The sequence below is a fragment of the Nomascus leucogenys genome, chromosome 15, assembly GCF_006542625.1.
Source record: "Nomascus leucogenys isolate Asia chromosome 15, Asia_NLE_v1, whole genome shotgun sequence".
Lineage (NCBI taxonomy): Eukaryota > Metazoa > Chordata > Mammalia > Primates > Hylobatidae > Nomascus > Nomascus leucogenys.
In genome coordinates this window covers 106,411,953-106,429,112 of record NC_044395.1, presented here as the reverse complement: position 1 = coordinate 106,429,112, position 17,160 = coordinate 106,411,953, and the positions used below count along the sequence as shown (strand labels likewise).

Here is a 17,160-nt window from a genome sequence, read left to right as displayed (position 1 = left end):
AGTGCTGGCTTGTGGTGCTTACAGTTTGAACTTTGGTCCTACATGATGTTACTTGAAGTATCCTGAAATGGCCATAGGAAAGTCCTATTAATAAAAACAAAGCTGCCAGTCATAGAAAACCCTGTGTATTTCCATCCATGTGGATGGAAAGAGTACTGGGGCAGTTTTAGGCTTCTAATTAAAAGCCTGAAATTTTGTAGTTAATTTTCCATTTGGGTGAACTTTACTTATGCAAGTGGTCTTAGAATTAGTATTTAAAGGATCTTTAAAAAAAATAATTATATCCTAGGGTTAAATCAAGTTATGGAATATATGTCAGTATTACATGGTTGGTTTGACTCTTAGACTTTGCCCACATGGGCATAGAGAAGTGGAAGAGAGATGTAGTTATTCAAATAAATGAGGAGATTGGACTCCATTTTAACAGCTTCTTTCAGGTCTATAGTTTTCTGAATCACACTCCTAAATGCAATAGGAAGGGGAAGATTTGGGGTATGAATTATTAGTGAGGTTTTACATACAGCTCGAAATAGTTGGTTCTGGTCTTTAATTCACTTTACCTATGTAGAGGGAGCCCAAATCACAATGAATTATTTTTGCCACATAAACATACTTTATTTTCTCCCTGAGCACTTTTTACTTTGTTTTCTGGTAACAGCCTTTGACATAATTCTTAGAAATCTGCTACTCTTGGGAATTGTGGTGTCTCTGGGGTTTCAGTTGGCCCTATTGTTTGGTGAGGGAAACCATAGTGAACCTCAGAGGGGATTCAATAGTCATAAAAACAACAGAAACGATTCATATTTCCACAGCGCTTTTCTTATTTGGAGTCTCATAACAACCCTAGGAAGCAGACATTGTGATCCTGTTTTACAAAGGAGGAAACTAAGCCTCAAAGAGGTTAAGTACCCCCAAAGTTGTATAGCTAGAAGGTGGAGTAAAATTGCTGGCATAAGATAATCAAATTGCACAAGGAACCTCTAAATCTAACTTTTAATTCCCATTGGGTTGTGGCATACTCTCTAGATGGTTTTTATGAGTAGTTGTTAAATATAATTGTCTCTTAGAATTAAATAGAGAAAATCTGGAAAGGTGGTTGCCTTCTCACCTTTGGAGAGTAATCAGTCATGTTATTGGGAGTGGGAGTATGTGTGTGTGGAAATGGGATGGAATCTTGGCATTTGTCTTTTTTTTTTTTTTTTTTTTTTACGACAGGGTCTCACTCTATTACCTGGGCTGAAGAGTGCAGCGGTGTAATCATGACTCACTGTAGTCTTGACCTCCTGGACTCAAGCAACCTTCCCACCTTGGCCTCCCACCATGCCTGACCGGCATTTGTCTTATGTACATATCCTAGCCATGTCTTTTGCTTCTACTTGGATAAGCTTTTGGTGATTGAGAATTGATTTTGGGGACTGTGTGACGGTATCGCAAAGACTCTTCTTGGTAACCTTTGTCTCAGTCTGCTTCACTTTAAGGGACAGATTGGGAAACTTGTTTCTTCTTCCTTTTTAAAAGAGGAATGAAAAACACAATTGACTGGCACTTCCTCCTCATCAGCAGCCCTGTGTGACTTCAGTTTGACTTAGCTCCCTTTGTTCTTTACAGGGAACACAGTGAAATCTCTTCTCAGGTGGCTGGTAAGAGCATATCAGGAGAGAAGTCCCTTATCTTTTTAAAGCAACAGCAAATATTTTTCTTCAGACGAAAGAGAGATTGTGTAATTGTTTTACTCCCTCTGACTTCTTCCCATCAGTAAAGCTTTCTCTTGTTTGACCTGTTAGTGTGTTTAGGTCCCTGGAAATTGATAGAAATGTTGTTTGGTAATCCTGATGTTTAGATTTTTGTCTTGATATTGATATTTGTAGTTACTCTTTCCCCTTTCTGAATCCTGTAGGAATCTGAGGTTGCATCACAATTTTCTGAGTCATACAATACTTGTGACCTGTATTTTATTGTTCCTCTTGAGTAACAGGAGGTCAGAAGGTCTTTTTTTTTATTTTTTATTTTTAGGAATTGGACTGCTGTTTCCACCACACCTTGTGAGATTATAAATGGTTTAAATGTACTTCTTTGAAAGTGCTTTTATATTGCACTGTTAAGACAAAGGATTCTCAAGATGTTTCTTCTGAACTTTTTTATACTGGGTAAAAGAATTGCAGTAGAGGGTTCAGGTAAACTAATAGGAACTGTATTTTTGGCACTTTCCTGGTTAGTAATTAATCACTTACGTGGCAGTTTGGCTGAAGGGCAACCCTGGGTTCAGGTCTAGACTTCTGATCCTAATCCATGAGTTGTCAGGGTTACTAAGGAGATGATTTCTTTCCAGTTAGTTCATCCTTAGCCTATTCAGGAAGTTGGCCTGAAAATGTTGATATTTTCAGTACATATTTATGCACTAATAAGTGATGAGAGCTGTATCATGAGGATACAGGCTAGAATTTGTTTCTTTGTCACTCCTTAGGTAACTCTGTGCTGTGTATGACTAGGAACTTGGTGACTTTTTTTGTTTTTGTTTTTGTGTTATTTTTGAGATCGAGTCTCACTCTGTCACCCAGGCTGAAGTACAATGGCGCGCTCTCAGCTTACTGCAAGCTCCACCTTCCAGGTCCAAGCGATTCTCCCAACTTAGCCTCCCGAGTAGCTGGGACTACAGTCGTGAGCCACCACACCTGGCTAATTTTTGTATTTTTAGTAGAGACAGGGTTTCACTATGTTGGCCAGGCTGGTCTCGAACTCCTGACCTTGTGATCTGCCCGCCTTGGCCTCCCAAAGTGCTGGGATTACAGGTGTGAGCCACCGCACCCGGCCAAACTTGGTGTTTTCTTACCGTGAAATCTTTCTGACTTTTACATCTTAGTACTCCAGTGAGAGAACTCCTTCAACACAGGCTGTTAATGTTTTTTTTCTGTCTGTATTTGGATACATCTGGTTGTGTACTCTTTAGATTGCAGCCTTTTGTGAAATGTAAAGAGCCAATTATTGTTTGGCTTTTTACAATAAGTAGTTATTACTTTTTAAAAAAGTGAATGGTGGCCGGGCGTGGTGGCTCACGCCTGTAATCCCAGCACTTTGGGAGGCTGAGGCGGGTGGATCACCTGAGGTCAGGAGTTTGAGACCAGCCTGACTAACATGGTGAAACCCTATCTCTACTAAAAATACAAAAATTAGCCAGGCGTGGTGGCAGGCGCCTGTAGTCCCAGCTACTCGGGAGGCTGAGACAGGAGAATTACCTGAACCCAGGAGGCAGAGGTTGCAGTGAGCCTTGATTACGCCACTGCACTCCAGCCTGGGTGACGGAGCGAGACTCTGTCTCAAAAAAAAAAAAAAAGTGAGTGGTGAGGTTTGGGCTTCTGGTAATAATAATTTTTAAAATTAAAAAGTGAAAAAAAAAATAGAAACTTGCCTATTAAAATTATTAAATCACCAATAATGCCACTACTGAAAGACAACCATGGTTAGTATTTATTGTATTTCTTTTGTATCCTTTTTCTCCAAATATTTTTTAAACAAAGTTGGGATTATACTGCATATAGAATTTTGTGTTCTTTTTTCACTTAACATATACTTATCGCATAATTTAATTTTTTTTTTTTTTTTTTTTTTGAGACAGAGTCTCGCTCTGTTGCCCAGGCTGGAGTGCAATGGCAGAGCTCAGTGCAACCTCTGCCTCCTGGGTTCAAGTGATTCTCCTGCCTCAGCCCCCTGAGTAGCTGGGATAACAGGCACGTACCATCATGCCTAGCTAATTTTTGCATTTTTAGTAGAGATGGGGTTTCACCATGTTGGCCAGGATGGTCTCAATCTCTTGAACTTGTTATCCACCCACCTCAGCCTCCCAAAGTGCTGGGATTACAGGTGTGAGCCACCATGCCTGGCCTTTTTTTTTTTTTTTTTTTTTTTTTTTTTGTGGTAGAGTCTCACTCTGTCACTCAAGCTGGAGTGCAGTGGTGCCATCTCGGCTCACTACAACCTCAGCCTCCTGGGTTCAAGCAATTCTCGTGTCTCAGCCTCCCAAGTCACTGGGATTACAGGTGTGCACCACCACGCCCAACTAATTTTTGTATTTTCAGTAGAGATGGGGTTTCGCCATGTTGGCCACGCTGATCCTGAACTCCTGACCTCAAGTGATCTGCCTGCCTCGGCCTCCCAAAGTGCTGGGATTATAGGCGTGAGCCACTGTGCCTGGCCTCAGTTAATATTTAATTTAATTTATTTTTTTGATTAATTAATTGGTTAATTTTTTTTCTGGAGATGGACTTTCACTCTGTCACCCAGGCCGGAGTGCAGTGGTGCGATCTCGGCTCACTGCAACCTCCGCCTCCCGGGTTCAAGCAATTCTCCAGCCTTAGCCTCCCAAGTAACTGGGATTATGGTGCTTGCCACCACGCCCAGCTAATTTTTGTATTTTTAGTAGAGATGGGGTTTCACCATGTTGACCAGGCTGGTCTCGAACTCCTGACCTCAGGTGATCCGCCTGCCTTGGCCTCCCAAAGTGCTGAGATTACAGGCATGAGCCACTGGGCCCAGCCTAATTTTTGTCTTTTTAGTAGAGTAAATTTTGTATATTTAGTAGAGTAGGTTTTGCCATGTTGGCCAGGCTGGTCTCGAACTCCTGACCTCAGGTGATCCACCCACCTCGGCCTGCCAAAGTTCTGGGATTACAGGCATGAGCCATCACGCCTGGTGTCGTTTAATATTTTAAACAAAATTTTTGATAAAGATAACAGATTTACCTTTTTCAAAAACTAAAATTTCAGCACCTAGTGCAGTAGTTTGCACCAGCCTGGGCAACATAGCGAGACCACATCTTTAAAATAGTTTTAAAAGTTAGCTACTCTGGAGGCTGAGGCAGGAGGATTGCTTGAGCCCAGCACTTTGAGGCTGCAGTGAGCCATGATTGCACCATCGCACTCCAGCCTGGGTGATAGAGTGATACTCTTTCTTTAAAAAATAAAAATAAAAAAACCCCCACAAACTAACTAAAATTCCATTTCTTTTTTTTTTTTTTTGAGACGGAGTCTCGCTCTGTCTCCCGGGCTGAAGTGCAGTGGTGCGATCTCGGCTCACTGCAAGCTCTGCCTCCTGGGTTCACGCCATTCTCCTGGCTCAGCCTCTCCGAGTAGCTGGGACTACAGGCGCCCGCCACCACGCCCGGCTAATTTTTTGTATTTTTAGTAGAGACGGGGTTTCACCGTGGTCTCGATCTCCTGACCTCATGATCCGCCCACCTCGGCCTCCCAAAGTGCTGGGATTACAAGCGTGAGCCACCGCGCCCGGCCAGTTTTTCTTCTTATTCAAAGGTAGCTTTACTTGATATATTGTTTTGTACCTTGCTTTTTTTCTCTCTCGACAATATATTTTGGACAGCTATTCTTTTTTTTTTTTTTTTTTTTTTTTTTGAGGCGGAGTCTCGCTCCGTCGCCCAGGCTGGCGTGCAGTGGTGTGATCTCGGCTCACTGCAAGCTCTGCCTTCTGGGTTCATGCCATTCTCCTGCCTCCACCTCTCGAGTAGCTGGGACTACAGGCACCCACCACCACGTCCGGCTATTTTTTTTTTTTTTTGTATTTTTAGTAGAGACGGGGTTTCACCATGTTAGCCAGGATGGTCTCGATCTCCTGACCTCATGATCCGCCCGCCTCACCCTCCCAAAGTGCTGGGATTACAGGCATGAGCCACCACGCCTGGCCTGGACATCTATTCTTATCATTAGCCAGAGAATCTTCCTTGCCATAGATTAGTCATCCAGGACCCTTTAGATGGACACTTGGTTATCCTCAGTTTTTGCTATTGTAAGCAATAAGACAGAAGTAGTAACTACTCTGCACCAATTTTTAAGGGAAATTTATTATTTGTACAAGAAAGCTAGCTAATACATGTAGAAATAATGACAGAATTAGAAAATCAGTATTTTCAGCATCTCCCCCCGTTAAAAAAGTACAAGAGAGAATCATCAATGAATGCTAACCCATTAAGTAAAAAGTTGAGAAGGAATAGGATATTTACATGATGCCAGATAATTGCCACAGATTGCTAATTGTAAAGGGGGAGATGTTCCTTTATAAAGAGAGGTCTGGCTGTTAACAACCTCAACCAGGTAATCGTCTTTCAGCAAATGATCACTAATGATGGTACAGTCTGAAAATATGTGCCACCTGATGTACTCCACCTTGAGGTATATAGGCACATCAGCTGTGACGCACTGTCACCAAAAGCATTTAAACTAATGAAGATTTTAGACCTAACCTACTGTTTACAGGAAATAAAGGTATAGAGAGGCAAGCTAAATGCTACTATGAGGAAATAATCAGTTGAGGCTAGGATGTAAGGCATTCTAACGAGTCAACTCTCCTGATCTTTTAGAAAAGCTAGTGTCAGCTGGGTGCAGTAGCTCATGCCTGTAATCCCAGCACTTTGGGAGGCTGAGGTGGGTGGATCACCTGAGGTCAGGAGTTCAAGACCAGCCTGGCCAACATGGCAAAACCTGGTCTTTACTAAAAATACAAAAATTAGCTGGGCGTGGTGGCAGGTGCCTGTAATCCCAGCTACTCGGGAGGCTGAGGCAGGAGAATGGCATGAACCCAGGAGGCAGAGGTTACAGTGAGCCGAGATTGCGCTGTTGCACTCCAACTTGGGCCACAGAGTGAGACTCTGTCCCCCACCCCCCCAAAAAAGAAAGAAAAGCTAGTGTCACAAATAAATGAAAACATAAAATGTGGAGGCCTTTCTAGGGTAAAGGAGACTAAAGAGACGTAAACGCCCAAAGTCGTTGCTTGAGTTTTGATTGGATTCTGGATTTTTTTTTAAGTCAACCATAAATGAATTTTTTTGGACAATGGGGAAAATTCGAATGATAATTGAAGTATTAGATGATAATTGGTATAGTAATGTTATTGTGGTTATGAAGCAGAACGTCCTTCTTCCTAGGAGGTGCATAATGAATTAAATATGTAGGGTTAAAGTGTCTTGATACCTACTGAAATAATTCCAAAATTATACAAAAAAAAAAAAACCTCAATGTAGCCATATCTCTATCCATGGAGATAGATGAGGCAAATTTGGCAAAATATTAACAATTCTTGAGTCTAGGTGGAGAATAGTGTATGTTTATTGTACCATTCTTTCAACTTTCCTATATTTTTAAAAACATTCATAGTGGAGCTAAAGAAACAATGCCACAATGGATAACATTGTATATGTGTAGATATTCTTTTGAAATACCATTTTATCAGGCTACATAGTCCATTGTATAGACCACAATTTGTTCTTTAATCGTTACACTTGTGTGTATTGTGCTGCTAGTTGCCATTTTAGTAGAATTTTAATTTGTGATGAAGTTTTCTCCTTGTTAAGTCTTGTGGTAGATGAGAAAAGGAGCCTGACTTTTTTGTTTCTTTCCCTTTCCTTCTCTGTCCTCTACCCTGGATCTTTAGTGGAGAAGAGAAAATGAGTGAGAAAGGTACTCCCAAATAATCTTTTTTTTTTTTTTTTTTTTGAGACGGAGTCTTGCTCTGTCACCCAGGCACTGGAGTGCAATGGCACTATCTCAGCTCTCTGCAACCTCTGCCTCCTGGGTTCAAGCAATTCTCCTGCCTCAGTCTGATGAGTAGCTGGGATTACAGGTGCCTGCCACCACACCCGGCTAATTTTTGTATTTTAGTAGAGATGGGGTTTCACCATGTTGGCCAGGCTGTCTCAAACTCCTGACCTCAAGCAGTCTAACCTCCTTGGCTTCCCAAAGTTCGGGGATTACAGGCGTGAGCCACTGCGCTTGGCCTGATCCTTTCTTTAGATACAAGGTTGAGCTATGGAGAATATGAGAGTATGAAATATTTTTGGAAGAAAAATTCTGGGAGAAGGGTCTTTTCTGAGAAAGTGTCGTTAAATAGGACAAGTTAATTTCCCTTTTGAGCTAGAATTGTATTTGCAACTGGAAGCTTCTCGTTGCAGAACAGTCGTTCTTTGACATTATTCTTTGTTCCTTAGATTTCCATGAGGACAACTTACAAGGACCTGTATGGCCTCATTTTAGCTGCTTCAGTGTGTTGGAGCTGTTACTTGCTCCTTCATTTCCTGGGCTTGGTGTGACAGTGGCTACTGAACGCCATGAAGGTTGTCCCAGAAAAGAATGCTGTCCGGATACTCTGGGGGCGAGAACGGGGTGCTCGGGCCATGGGAGCTCAGCGGCTTCTGCAGGAGCTGGTAGAAGATAAAACCCGGTGGATGAAATGGGAGGGCAAGGTAAGGAAAATGGCTATATTTCACATAGGATTTGTGCTGGTGATGGTAGAATGAGACCTTAGAATGGGTTAACAGCAGAGAGTTGGGATATATTTATCTTGTGTGGGAGAGTTGACATATCTGACTTAGGGAGTTGTTTGTAAATTTGAAAGAATTAATGTGCTAGAAATATCTTTCTCCTTTAGAGCTAGACAGTTTTCCTGAAGGTAATTTAGGTTTATCTCTCTCAATTTGTAGCTTGATCATTGTCTCCAGTTTTTAAGCCTACATTGTGAATACTAGTCTAGAATGGTTAATGTGCTTTTGAGATATGGTGAACCATGGTCTATAAATCATGTATTTTAACTTTTTTTTTTTTGTCTCCCAGAGAGTAGAACTGCCGGATAGTCCACGCTCTACCTTCTTATTGGCCTTCAGCCCAGACAGGTACTTAGTATTTATCTATAACTTAAGATTTGTGATAACAGTGCTTTCTGTATATTTGGCCTGGCTTGATCTTCCAAGTCAGTCCCTAAAGGCTCTCTGAAGTACTGTATGAACAGCGCTTTGGCCACGTGTCAGAAAGGGAAAGAAAGTAGATGAGCAGTGCTAACCTGAAAAATCATGAGAACAAGCAAAGGAAACTGAGAGGATCAAAACTTGGAAAGTTTCTCAATAACAATCATTTGCCTGTGTGATACAGCTCACCAGTGGAATGATGGTTTTTCCAGTGGGAAAAAATATTTTCCGAATGTGGCATGTATCATTTGGGGAATGTGAACAAGCCAAAAGCTATTAAAGATCAGAATATTTCTGTTTGTAGATACACTGCCTAACGTACAAAGCTTAGTTTCTTTCATGTTGGGATCAGCAGGTAGCATCATATTCTGTGTTGTCCAAAGTTGATAAGATTGATTACCCTTCCACATGCTTCTGAATTCAGTTCTACTCTTTGATTTTCTAGGACTCTCTTAGCCTCCACCCATGTGAATCATAATATCTATATTACGGAGGTGAAGACTGGCAAGTGTGTTCATTCCCTGATTGGACACCGCCGTACTCCATGGTGTGTCACTTTTCATCCCACCATCTCAGGCCTTATTGCTTCTGGCTGCCTAGATGGGGAGGTTAGGATTTGGGATTTACACGTGAGTATTTCCTTAAGATGCCCTTTTCTTTTGGTGTTCTAATTTTTTTCTCTTTGAGATGGGGTCTCGCTCTGTTGCCCAGTGGCGTGATCTCGGCTCACTGCAACCTCCGCCTCCCAGGTTCAAGTGATACTTCTGCCTCAGCCTCCCAAGTAGCTGGGATTACAGGCATATGCCATCATGCCTGGCTCATTTTTGTGTTTTTAGTAGAGACGGGGTTTCACTATGTTGGCCAGGCTGATCTTGAACTCCTGCCCTCAAGTGGTCTGCCTGCCTCGGCCTCCCAAAGTGCTGGGATTACAGGCATGAGCCACCATGCCCAGCTTCTTTTGGTATTCTAAATGCAGAGACTTGTTTACCGTTGGGTTTTTAATTCTGGAAGAGCCTAGCCAGATTCTTAGGACTACATCTGAATATATTGTGGTAGACATTGCCCACTTAATTAATAGGAAGTCTAATTCCCTGTCTTCCATTCCTTTGTTATTGTTGTTGTTTTGCAATAGCTTAAGCATGCCCTGAGATTGTCTTCCATTCTTGCTAAGAGGAACATCTACTTTTGCTTCCTTCGGCCCATTGTGACATAGTACAGGAGGCTCTAAGATATGTTCAGGATGGATTTCTGTTGTCTTAGGGCAAAGATTTTCCTGTACTCCGATCATGGTCATCAAAGCAAGATCCTCTTTGTCCTAGTAACTGGCTAGCGGGTTGTCTTGCACCTTGTTGTGCACCGAGCTTGAGTTTTTCTCAGGCTTTGCATGGAACTGTGGGCTGGGCGCGGTGGCTTACGCCTGTAATCCTGGCACTTCAGGAGGCCAAGACAGGAGGATTGCTTGAGTTCAGGAGTTCGAGACCAGCCTGAGCAGGATATTACACCAAAAATATTATACACAAAAGTATACAAAATTAGCCGAGCATGGTGCCATGCACCTGTGGTCCCAGCTACTTGGGAGGCTGAGGTGCGAGGACTGCTTGAGCCTAGAAGGCAGAGGTTGCAGTGCACTGAGATTGTACCACTGTTCTCCAGCCTGGGCGACAGAATGAAACACCCTGTCAAAAAAAAAAAAAAAAAAAAAGAAATAGGAACTGTGTATATATGCTTATTGCTTGTAGATTGTGACTAATTTGAAGAACTGAACTGATTGTTTAGTATTTATCTGATAAATTAGTGGCACTGCCAGATCACTGATCTTCTACACCTTTTTACAGAGGATGTATTTAAAGTAGTCCCTAGACATAGTCATTTTACCTTAAATGGACCTTTCTTGAAATTGACTTCCCAGTGTGCTGGTAGCTTGTAACCTGAGAATATCTGGAATTGGTTCATTCACAGGGTGGCAGTGAAAGCTGGTTCACAGATAGCAACAATGCCATTGCCTCCTTGGCTTTCCACCCTACGGCTCAGCTCCTGCTGATTGCCACTGCCAATGAGATCCACTTCTGGGACTGGAGTCGACGGGAACCCTTTGCTGTGGTGAAGACAGCTAGTGAGATGGAACGGGTCCGGTGAGTGTGCTGCCCCGTCAGCATTGTCTGGCACAGGTCTGACATGATAGAGAACACTCTACTGGCCGTCACCTCGGAAGTCAGGTTGTTATCTCTGCTCAGGGCAAGTTGTCATCCTCACAGCTCCTCCTTTTTTTTTTTGAGACAGGGTGTCACTCTTGTCACCCAGGGTGGAGTGCAATGGCACAATCTTGTCTCACTGCAACCTCTGCCTCCTAGGTTCAAGCGATTCTCGTGCCTTAGCCTCCAGAGTAGCTGGGATTGCAGGCACCCACCACCATGCCCGGCTCATTTTTTTGTATTTTTAATAGAGACAGGGTTTCACTATGTTGTCCAGGATGGTCTTGAACTCCTGGCCTCAAGTGAGCCGCCCACCTCAGCCTCCCAAAGTGCTGTGATTACAGGCATGAGCCACCGTGCCCACCACCCCACCCCCCCCTTTTTTTTTTTTTAGGAGACAGGGTCTTGCTCTGTTACCCAGGCTGGAGTACAGTTGTGCAGTCATGACCTCATGGACCCAAGTTACTGCAGCCTTGACCTCATGGGCCCAAGCAATCCTCCCACCTCAGTCTTAGGAGTATCTGGGACTACAGGTGTGTGCAGCCTCTCTCAGCTAAATTTTTTCGTAGAGATTGGGCGGGGGTGGGGGGGTCTCACTGTGTTACCCAGGCTAGTCTCGAACTCCTGGCCTTCAGTGATCCTCCTGCTTTGGCCTCCCAAAGTATTGGGATTATAGGTATGAGCCACTGCACCTGGCCGCCTCCTGCTTTCTAAGCAGCTGACTAATCAGCTGGGAGACATTCATTTTGTTCATTTCAGCTTTCCCTTATTGGCCTCATCTTCTGGTCTTTGGAGACCAGGGTCATTAGACTCTGTTTTAGTTTCAAAGCTAACTGTTGTGGATAGTCCTTCTTTGGGAAAACCTGAAAGAAGTTTGTGTGGTATTTTAGATACCTCGGTGGGTTGTCTGTGTTTCTCAAACTGGAAGATGGAGATGTAAGCAAGTAATTGACATTTATTTAGTCCTCAAGATCAAAACATATTGCCTATATTGAAGTTGATGCATTGTGTTTCTTTGGTCCTCTTGGATTTGCAGTCGAATACAGGCCAATTTTCTGGTTTCAGCTATGTCACTTAATGCTGGGGCTGTTCATTGCCACCAAGATTCATGCTTCTTGCCGGCGTAGCTGCCGTATGAGGGAAGAACTGATTCTGTGGCAGAGTATGAGAGCATTTTATGCTTTATGGTTAGGATGAACTCTTGTATTTGAGCAAAGGTGTGCTTAACATAGCTGTTTCCTGGGATGGAAACCCTAGGTGTTTTTCATGTGAAATCGTTATTTTTGTGATACATATTCCTTTACTCTGGCAAGAAGTATTGTTACTATTTTAATCTCTTTGAAAGTTTTGAAAGTCTTGAATGAAGTGGATACCTGAGTGATACCCGTTATCAGTAGTGATTGCTATAAATTCGAACACAAGTTTCCTCTTCTCAGTTAACATAATCTCTCTATGCGTGTCTTTGTCTCTTTCTTCTGTGATTTTAGTCTGGTGAGATTTGATCCACTTGGACACTACTTACTCACAGCAATTGTTAACCCCTCTAATCAACAGGTAAGTTAGTCCAGCAGTTCCAATTCCAGCTAAACTGTGAGTTCTTTTCTTAACTAGTATTCCAATTCTGATTATATTGGATTTTAATTCTCAATACCCAAGTCTTTCTTTCCAGTCAAGATTTAAAGCTAGCTTCAGAGTGTATGTTCAGGGTTATAGCCATAATCTTGACAGGAGAGTCGATTCTAAAACCCTCCAGTGATCGCCTCATTAGAAGTAACCCTTATCATCACTAGACAGTGTTGGATAGCTTGTCACTCATGTGCCTCTGGCTGGTTGACATTTTGCTTCCCCTCACTGCTTCCATGTCATGGGGAGATGTCTTTTGTAAGACAATTGGTTTGTCAGCTGCACTCATTCAGATATGCTGCTAATTGGGAGTGGAAAATTTAATACCATGTGATTATTCTGAATCTGAGGCCAGTTGTCAGTGATTCAGGGGTAGAGAGTTGTTTCCTACCTATGAACATCATTTTCCTTGGATGATTGTCAGTGGTTAGTTTTTCTTGATTTGCTTGGAGGTTCTACCTAACTGCCTTGCTCTACCCCCTGCCCCATGCTGGTCCACGTTGCAGGGTGATGACGAACCAGAGATCCCCATAGATGGAACAGAATTATCCCACTACCGTCAGCGTGCCCTCCTGCAATCACAGCCAGTTCGCCGGACGCCTCTCCTCCACAATTTCCTGCACATGCTGTCCTCCCGCTCTTCTGGCATCCAGGTGGGAGAGCAAAGCACAGTGCAAGATTCTGCTACCCCCTCACCCCCACCGCCTCCCCCTCAGCCCTCCACGGAGCGCCCCAGGACTTCCGCTTACATCAGGCTCCGACAGCGGGTCAGTTACCCCACAGCTGAGTGCTGCCAGCACCTTGGGATCCTGTGCCTTTGCAGCCGCTGCTCTGGCACTCGAGTTCCTTCCCTCTTGCCACACCAGGACAGTGTCCCCCCTGCTTCTGCCAGAGCTACTACCCCTTCCTTTTCTTTTGTACAGACCGAGCCCTTCCATCCCCCGGAGCAGGCCTCGTCAACGCAGCAGGACCAGGGCCTCCTGAACCGGCCGTCTGCCTTCAGTACAGTCCAGAGCAGCACTGCCGGCAACACGCTCCGCAACCTCAGTCTGGGTCCTACCCGCCGCTCTTTGGGAGGGCCTCTGTCTAGCCACCCTTCTAGGTATCACCGAGAAATAGCTCCCGGGTTGACAGGATCTGAGTGGACCCGGACAGTACTCAGTCTGAACTCCCGGTCTGAGGCGGAATCCATGCCCCCGCCCAGGACCAGTGCCTCTTCCGTGAGTTTGCTGTCTGTGCTGAGACAGCAGGAAGGTGGCTCTCAGGCATCTGTGTACACTTCAGCCACAGAAGGGAGGGGTTTTCCAGCATCAGGGTTGGCAACTGAGTCAGATGGAGGGAGTGGCTCCAGCCAAAACAACTCAGGCAGCATTCGCCACGAGCTTCAGTGTGACCTGAGACGCTTCTTTCTGGAGTATGACCGGCTTCAGGAGCTGGATCAGAGCCTGAGTGGGGAAGCTCCCCAGACCCAACAGGCCCAGGAAATGCTCAACAATAACATTGAATCTGAGAGGCCAGGCCCTTCCCACCAGCCGACCCCACACAGCAGTGAGGACAACTCCAACCTGTCCCGTGGCCACCTGAATCGCTGTCGTGCTTGCCACAATCTCCTGACCTTCAACAACGACACCCTGCGCTGGGAAAGAACCACACCTAACTACTCCTCTGGTGAGGCCAGCTCCTCCTGGCAGGTCCCCAGCTCCTTTGAGAGTGTGCCATCAAGTGGCAGCCAGTTGCCGCCTCTCGAGCGGACTGAGGGCCAAACGCCCAGCGCCAGCAGGCTGGAGTTGAGCAGCTCTGCTAGTCCGCAGGAGGAGAGGACTGTGGGGGTGGCCTTTAACCAGGAGACAGGCCACTGGGAAAGAATTTACACCCAGTCCAGCAGATCTGGAACTGTGTCACAGGAGGCCTTACATCAGGATATGCCTGAGGAAAGCTCTGAGGAGGATTCACTCAGGAGGTAAGCAGTTGCTTTCCTGTCTTCTGCATCCCTTGCTTTTCTCCTTGTATCATTTCCTTCAGTCCTATAGATGTTGTGGCTGTATCTGGAGTGTCTGGGACCCACGCATCTGCTTCTGATCTCGCCATTGCATTTTCTTGGAAAATCTTGCTCTGGTGGCAGAGATAGGATAGGGCCTAGCAGTATGAGTCAGTTGGCTGTGCTAGCTCTATTTCTGGCTAAGCTCAAGGTTCTGGCTTTAGCCTTGGAAGGAGAGTGTAGATTAGGTTAGAGAGGCATGAGGAGATGGAACCATCGACTTTCTCTGCCTGCTTTTTGACCTTGTTGAGACATTGTATGTGCAGGACTACTTATTGTAGTAGTCCCAGAGTGCCTAGGAATAAGTAAAAGAGAACCCTGCATGGTACAGATTAGTATACTGGCTCTTTGCTGATTGTGTTGCTTTGGACAACTGAGTTCACTTCCTGATCCTTATCTTTTGGAACACTGCAGTTTGACAAAGGGAAAAGAAAAAATATATATGTATATATGTATGTCAAGAAAAATTCCAATTTTTTCAGAGATACTTGTTTTTGGACAACCTATTAGTTGCTCAGTTGAGATTCTCTGAATGGACCTTCCAGGTGGACATTCACCTTGGGGTGGAGAAGAAGAATAATTCATGGAGGGAAAGACTTTCCATACTCAGATTGGCATCCTAGCCAACTCTTTCATGGGAGAAACAGTAGGTGTAGTTGATCGCCCACCATATGTTCCATGTATGGCTGTGTGCGCATCTATCTTGATTTATTAGGGACTTCTTTCTATAATTTTGTAAAGGTCAAAGCTAGCATAATCACCAACTCCAAGAATATGCCTGTTGGATCCAAACAGCATATTGTGCTGCATTACATCCTCTGTCGAAGCAACTGAAATTTCTCTGACATAAGCTTCTAATAAGGGTGGGAATATGAATTATGCACATAATGTACTTGTTATTTTGGGAGGATGCTTTAGACAGTCACTCAGTCAATAAGTATTAGTTGAATGGTTACAAACTGTCTAGCACTGTGCTAGGCACTGTGGGAAATACAAAAGAAGTATAATGCATGGTCTTTACCCACCTGAGTCTACAGTGTTATTGTGGAGGCAAGACAACGAAATTTTTCAAAAGTGTAGATGAGTAAATGCTTCATTGTATGGTACTGAGATTGGATGTAGTCTCAGAGAGAGGGAAGTATCATCCAAGAAGGCTTTGCAAAATCAAGTCTTGAAAGATGGGTAGGATTTGGAGAGAGAAAGACCTTTTTTATTTTAGGGAAACAGCACATGCTAAGGGAGGAAAGGGTATGGTACGTGTAGGTTCTTAGGCAGTTACTAAGGGCTTGGGGTGGGAAACAGAGAGAGACTTGACTGGATGTGAAAGATGAACAAAACAGAGAGGTCGCTCGCTAACTCTGCCCATATGCTTGAAACCAGATCTGGGTTGACAGCTCCTCAATTCCTGGTTTTGGAATATTGTGCCTTGCATACTGGTCTTCATCAGGAGCCCGAGCCTCTGTTCTTCCTCTTTGCCAAGAGAGGTGAGACGGCAGTCAACACAGGGCATGACATGTAGTAGGCACTTTAAAAGTTTATTAAAGATCGCTGTAAAAGGACTGTCTTCAGTTACTGCTCTAAGAAACCAAACAGTTGCTGTTTCCGTAATACCAGTGGGCTCTGGTTAGCTTTTGTCCGTTCTGCTTTAGTAGTACCTCTTCATGTGCTATTCTGAGAAATACCTGAGTGGTTTAAATAAACTCTATTGTTTGATGATAATTAGAGTTACCAGTTACTGCTGGGCGCAGTGGCTCACGCCTGTCATCTGAGAACTTTGGGAGGCTGAGTCGGGCAGACCACTTAAGGTCAGGAGATCGAGACCAGCCTGGCCATGGTAAAACCCTGTCTCTACTAAAAATACAAAAATTAGCCGGGCCTGGTGGCGCAAGCCTGTAGTCCCATCTACCTGGGAAGCTGAGGCAGGAGAATCGCTTGAACCCAGGAGACGGAGGTTGCGGTGAGCCAAGATCATGCCACTGCAGTCCAGCCTGGGTGATGGAGCAAGACTCCATCAAGAACAAAAGAAAAAAAGAGACACCAGTTACTGAGGGCCTACTATGTGTTACGTGTTGTGTTCTTGCTTTGAAATAATTCCTTCTGCCTTCAACAACAACTCTATGCAAGTCAGGTGTTCAATTTTCCATTTTATAGTTGAGGAAAGTGAGGCTCAGGGAAGTCAGTTTCTTGTTAAAGATCATAGAATAGGTCTCTGAGTGAGAATTTGAACTCTGGTCTTCATGACTAAAGATTTGTGCAAGCTGTCCTTCCTGGCATTTTTCTTCATATAACTTATTTTTGTTTTTTCGAGATGGAGTTTCGCTCTTGTTGCCCAGGCTAGAGTGCAATAGTGTGATCTCGGCTCACCACAGCCTCTGTCTCCTGGGTTCAAGTGATTGTCCTACCTCAGCCTCCCGGGTAGCTGGTATTACAGGCATGTGCCACCACGCTCGGCTAATTTTGTGTTTTTAGTAGAGACGGGTTTTCTCCATGTTGATCAGGCTGGTCTCGAACTCCCGACCTCAGGTGATCCGCCCGCCTCGGCCTCCCAGAGTGCTGGGATTCCAGGC

General features: G+C 44.3%; 1 protein-coding gene across 7 annotated transcripts in view; it reads left to right on the top strand.

The window, feature by feature from the left end:
* The window catches only part of AMBRA1 (autophagy and beclin 1 regulator 1), a 201,094-nt gene that overhangs the window by 36,922 nt on the left and 147,012 nt on the right, over positions 1–17,160 (top strand). For 3 of the 7 annotated variants that reach the window (XM_030829132.1, XM_030829131.1, XM_030829130.1), the window contains exons 2-8: positions 7,988–8,242; positions 8,610–8,668; positions 9,186–9,369; positions 10,700–10,872; positions 12,420–12,486; positions 13,062–13,208; positions 13,479–14,515. In XM_030829132.1, the coding sequence (XP_030684992.1) occupies positions 8,108–8,242; positions 8,610–8,668; positions 9,186–9,369; positions 10,700–10,872; positions 12,420–12,486; positions 13,062–13,208; positions 13,479–14,515 (1,802 nt within the window). In that variant the 5' untranslated portion in view covers positions 7,988–8,107. Of the gene's footprint in view, positions 1–7,808; positions 8,243–8,609; positions 8,669–9,185; positions 9,370–10,699; positions 10,873–12,419; positions 12,487–13,061; positions 14,516–17,160 lie in introns of those variants that run through there. The other 4 variants (XM_030829129.1, XM_030829126.1, XM_030829128.1 and 1 more) reach the window with 2 other exon arrangements.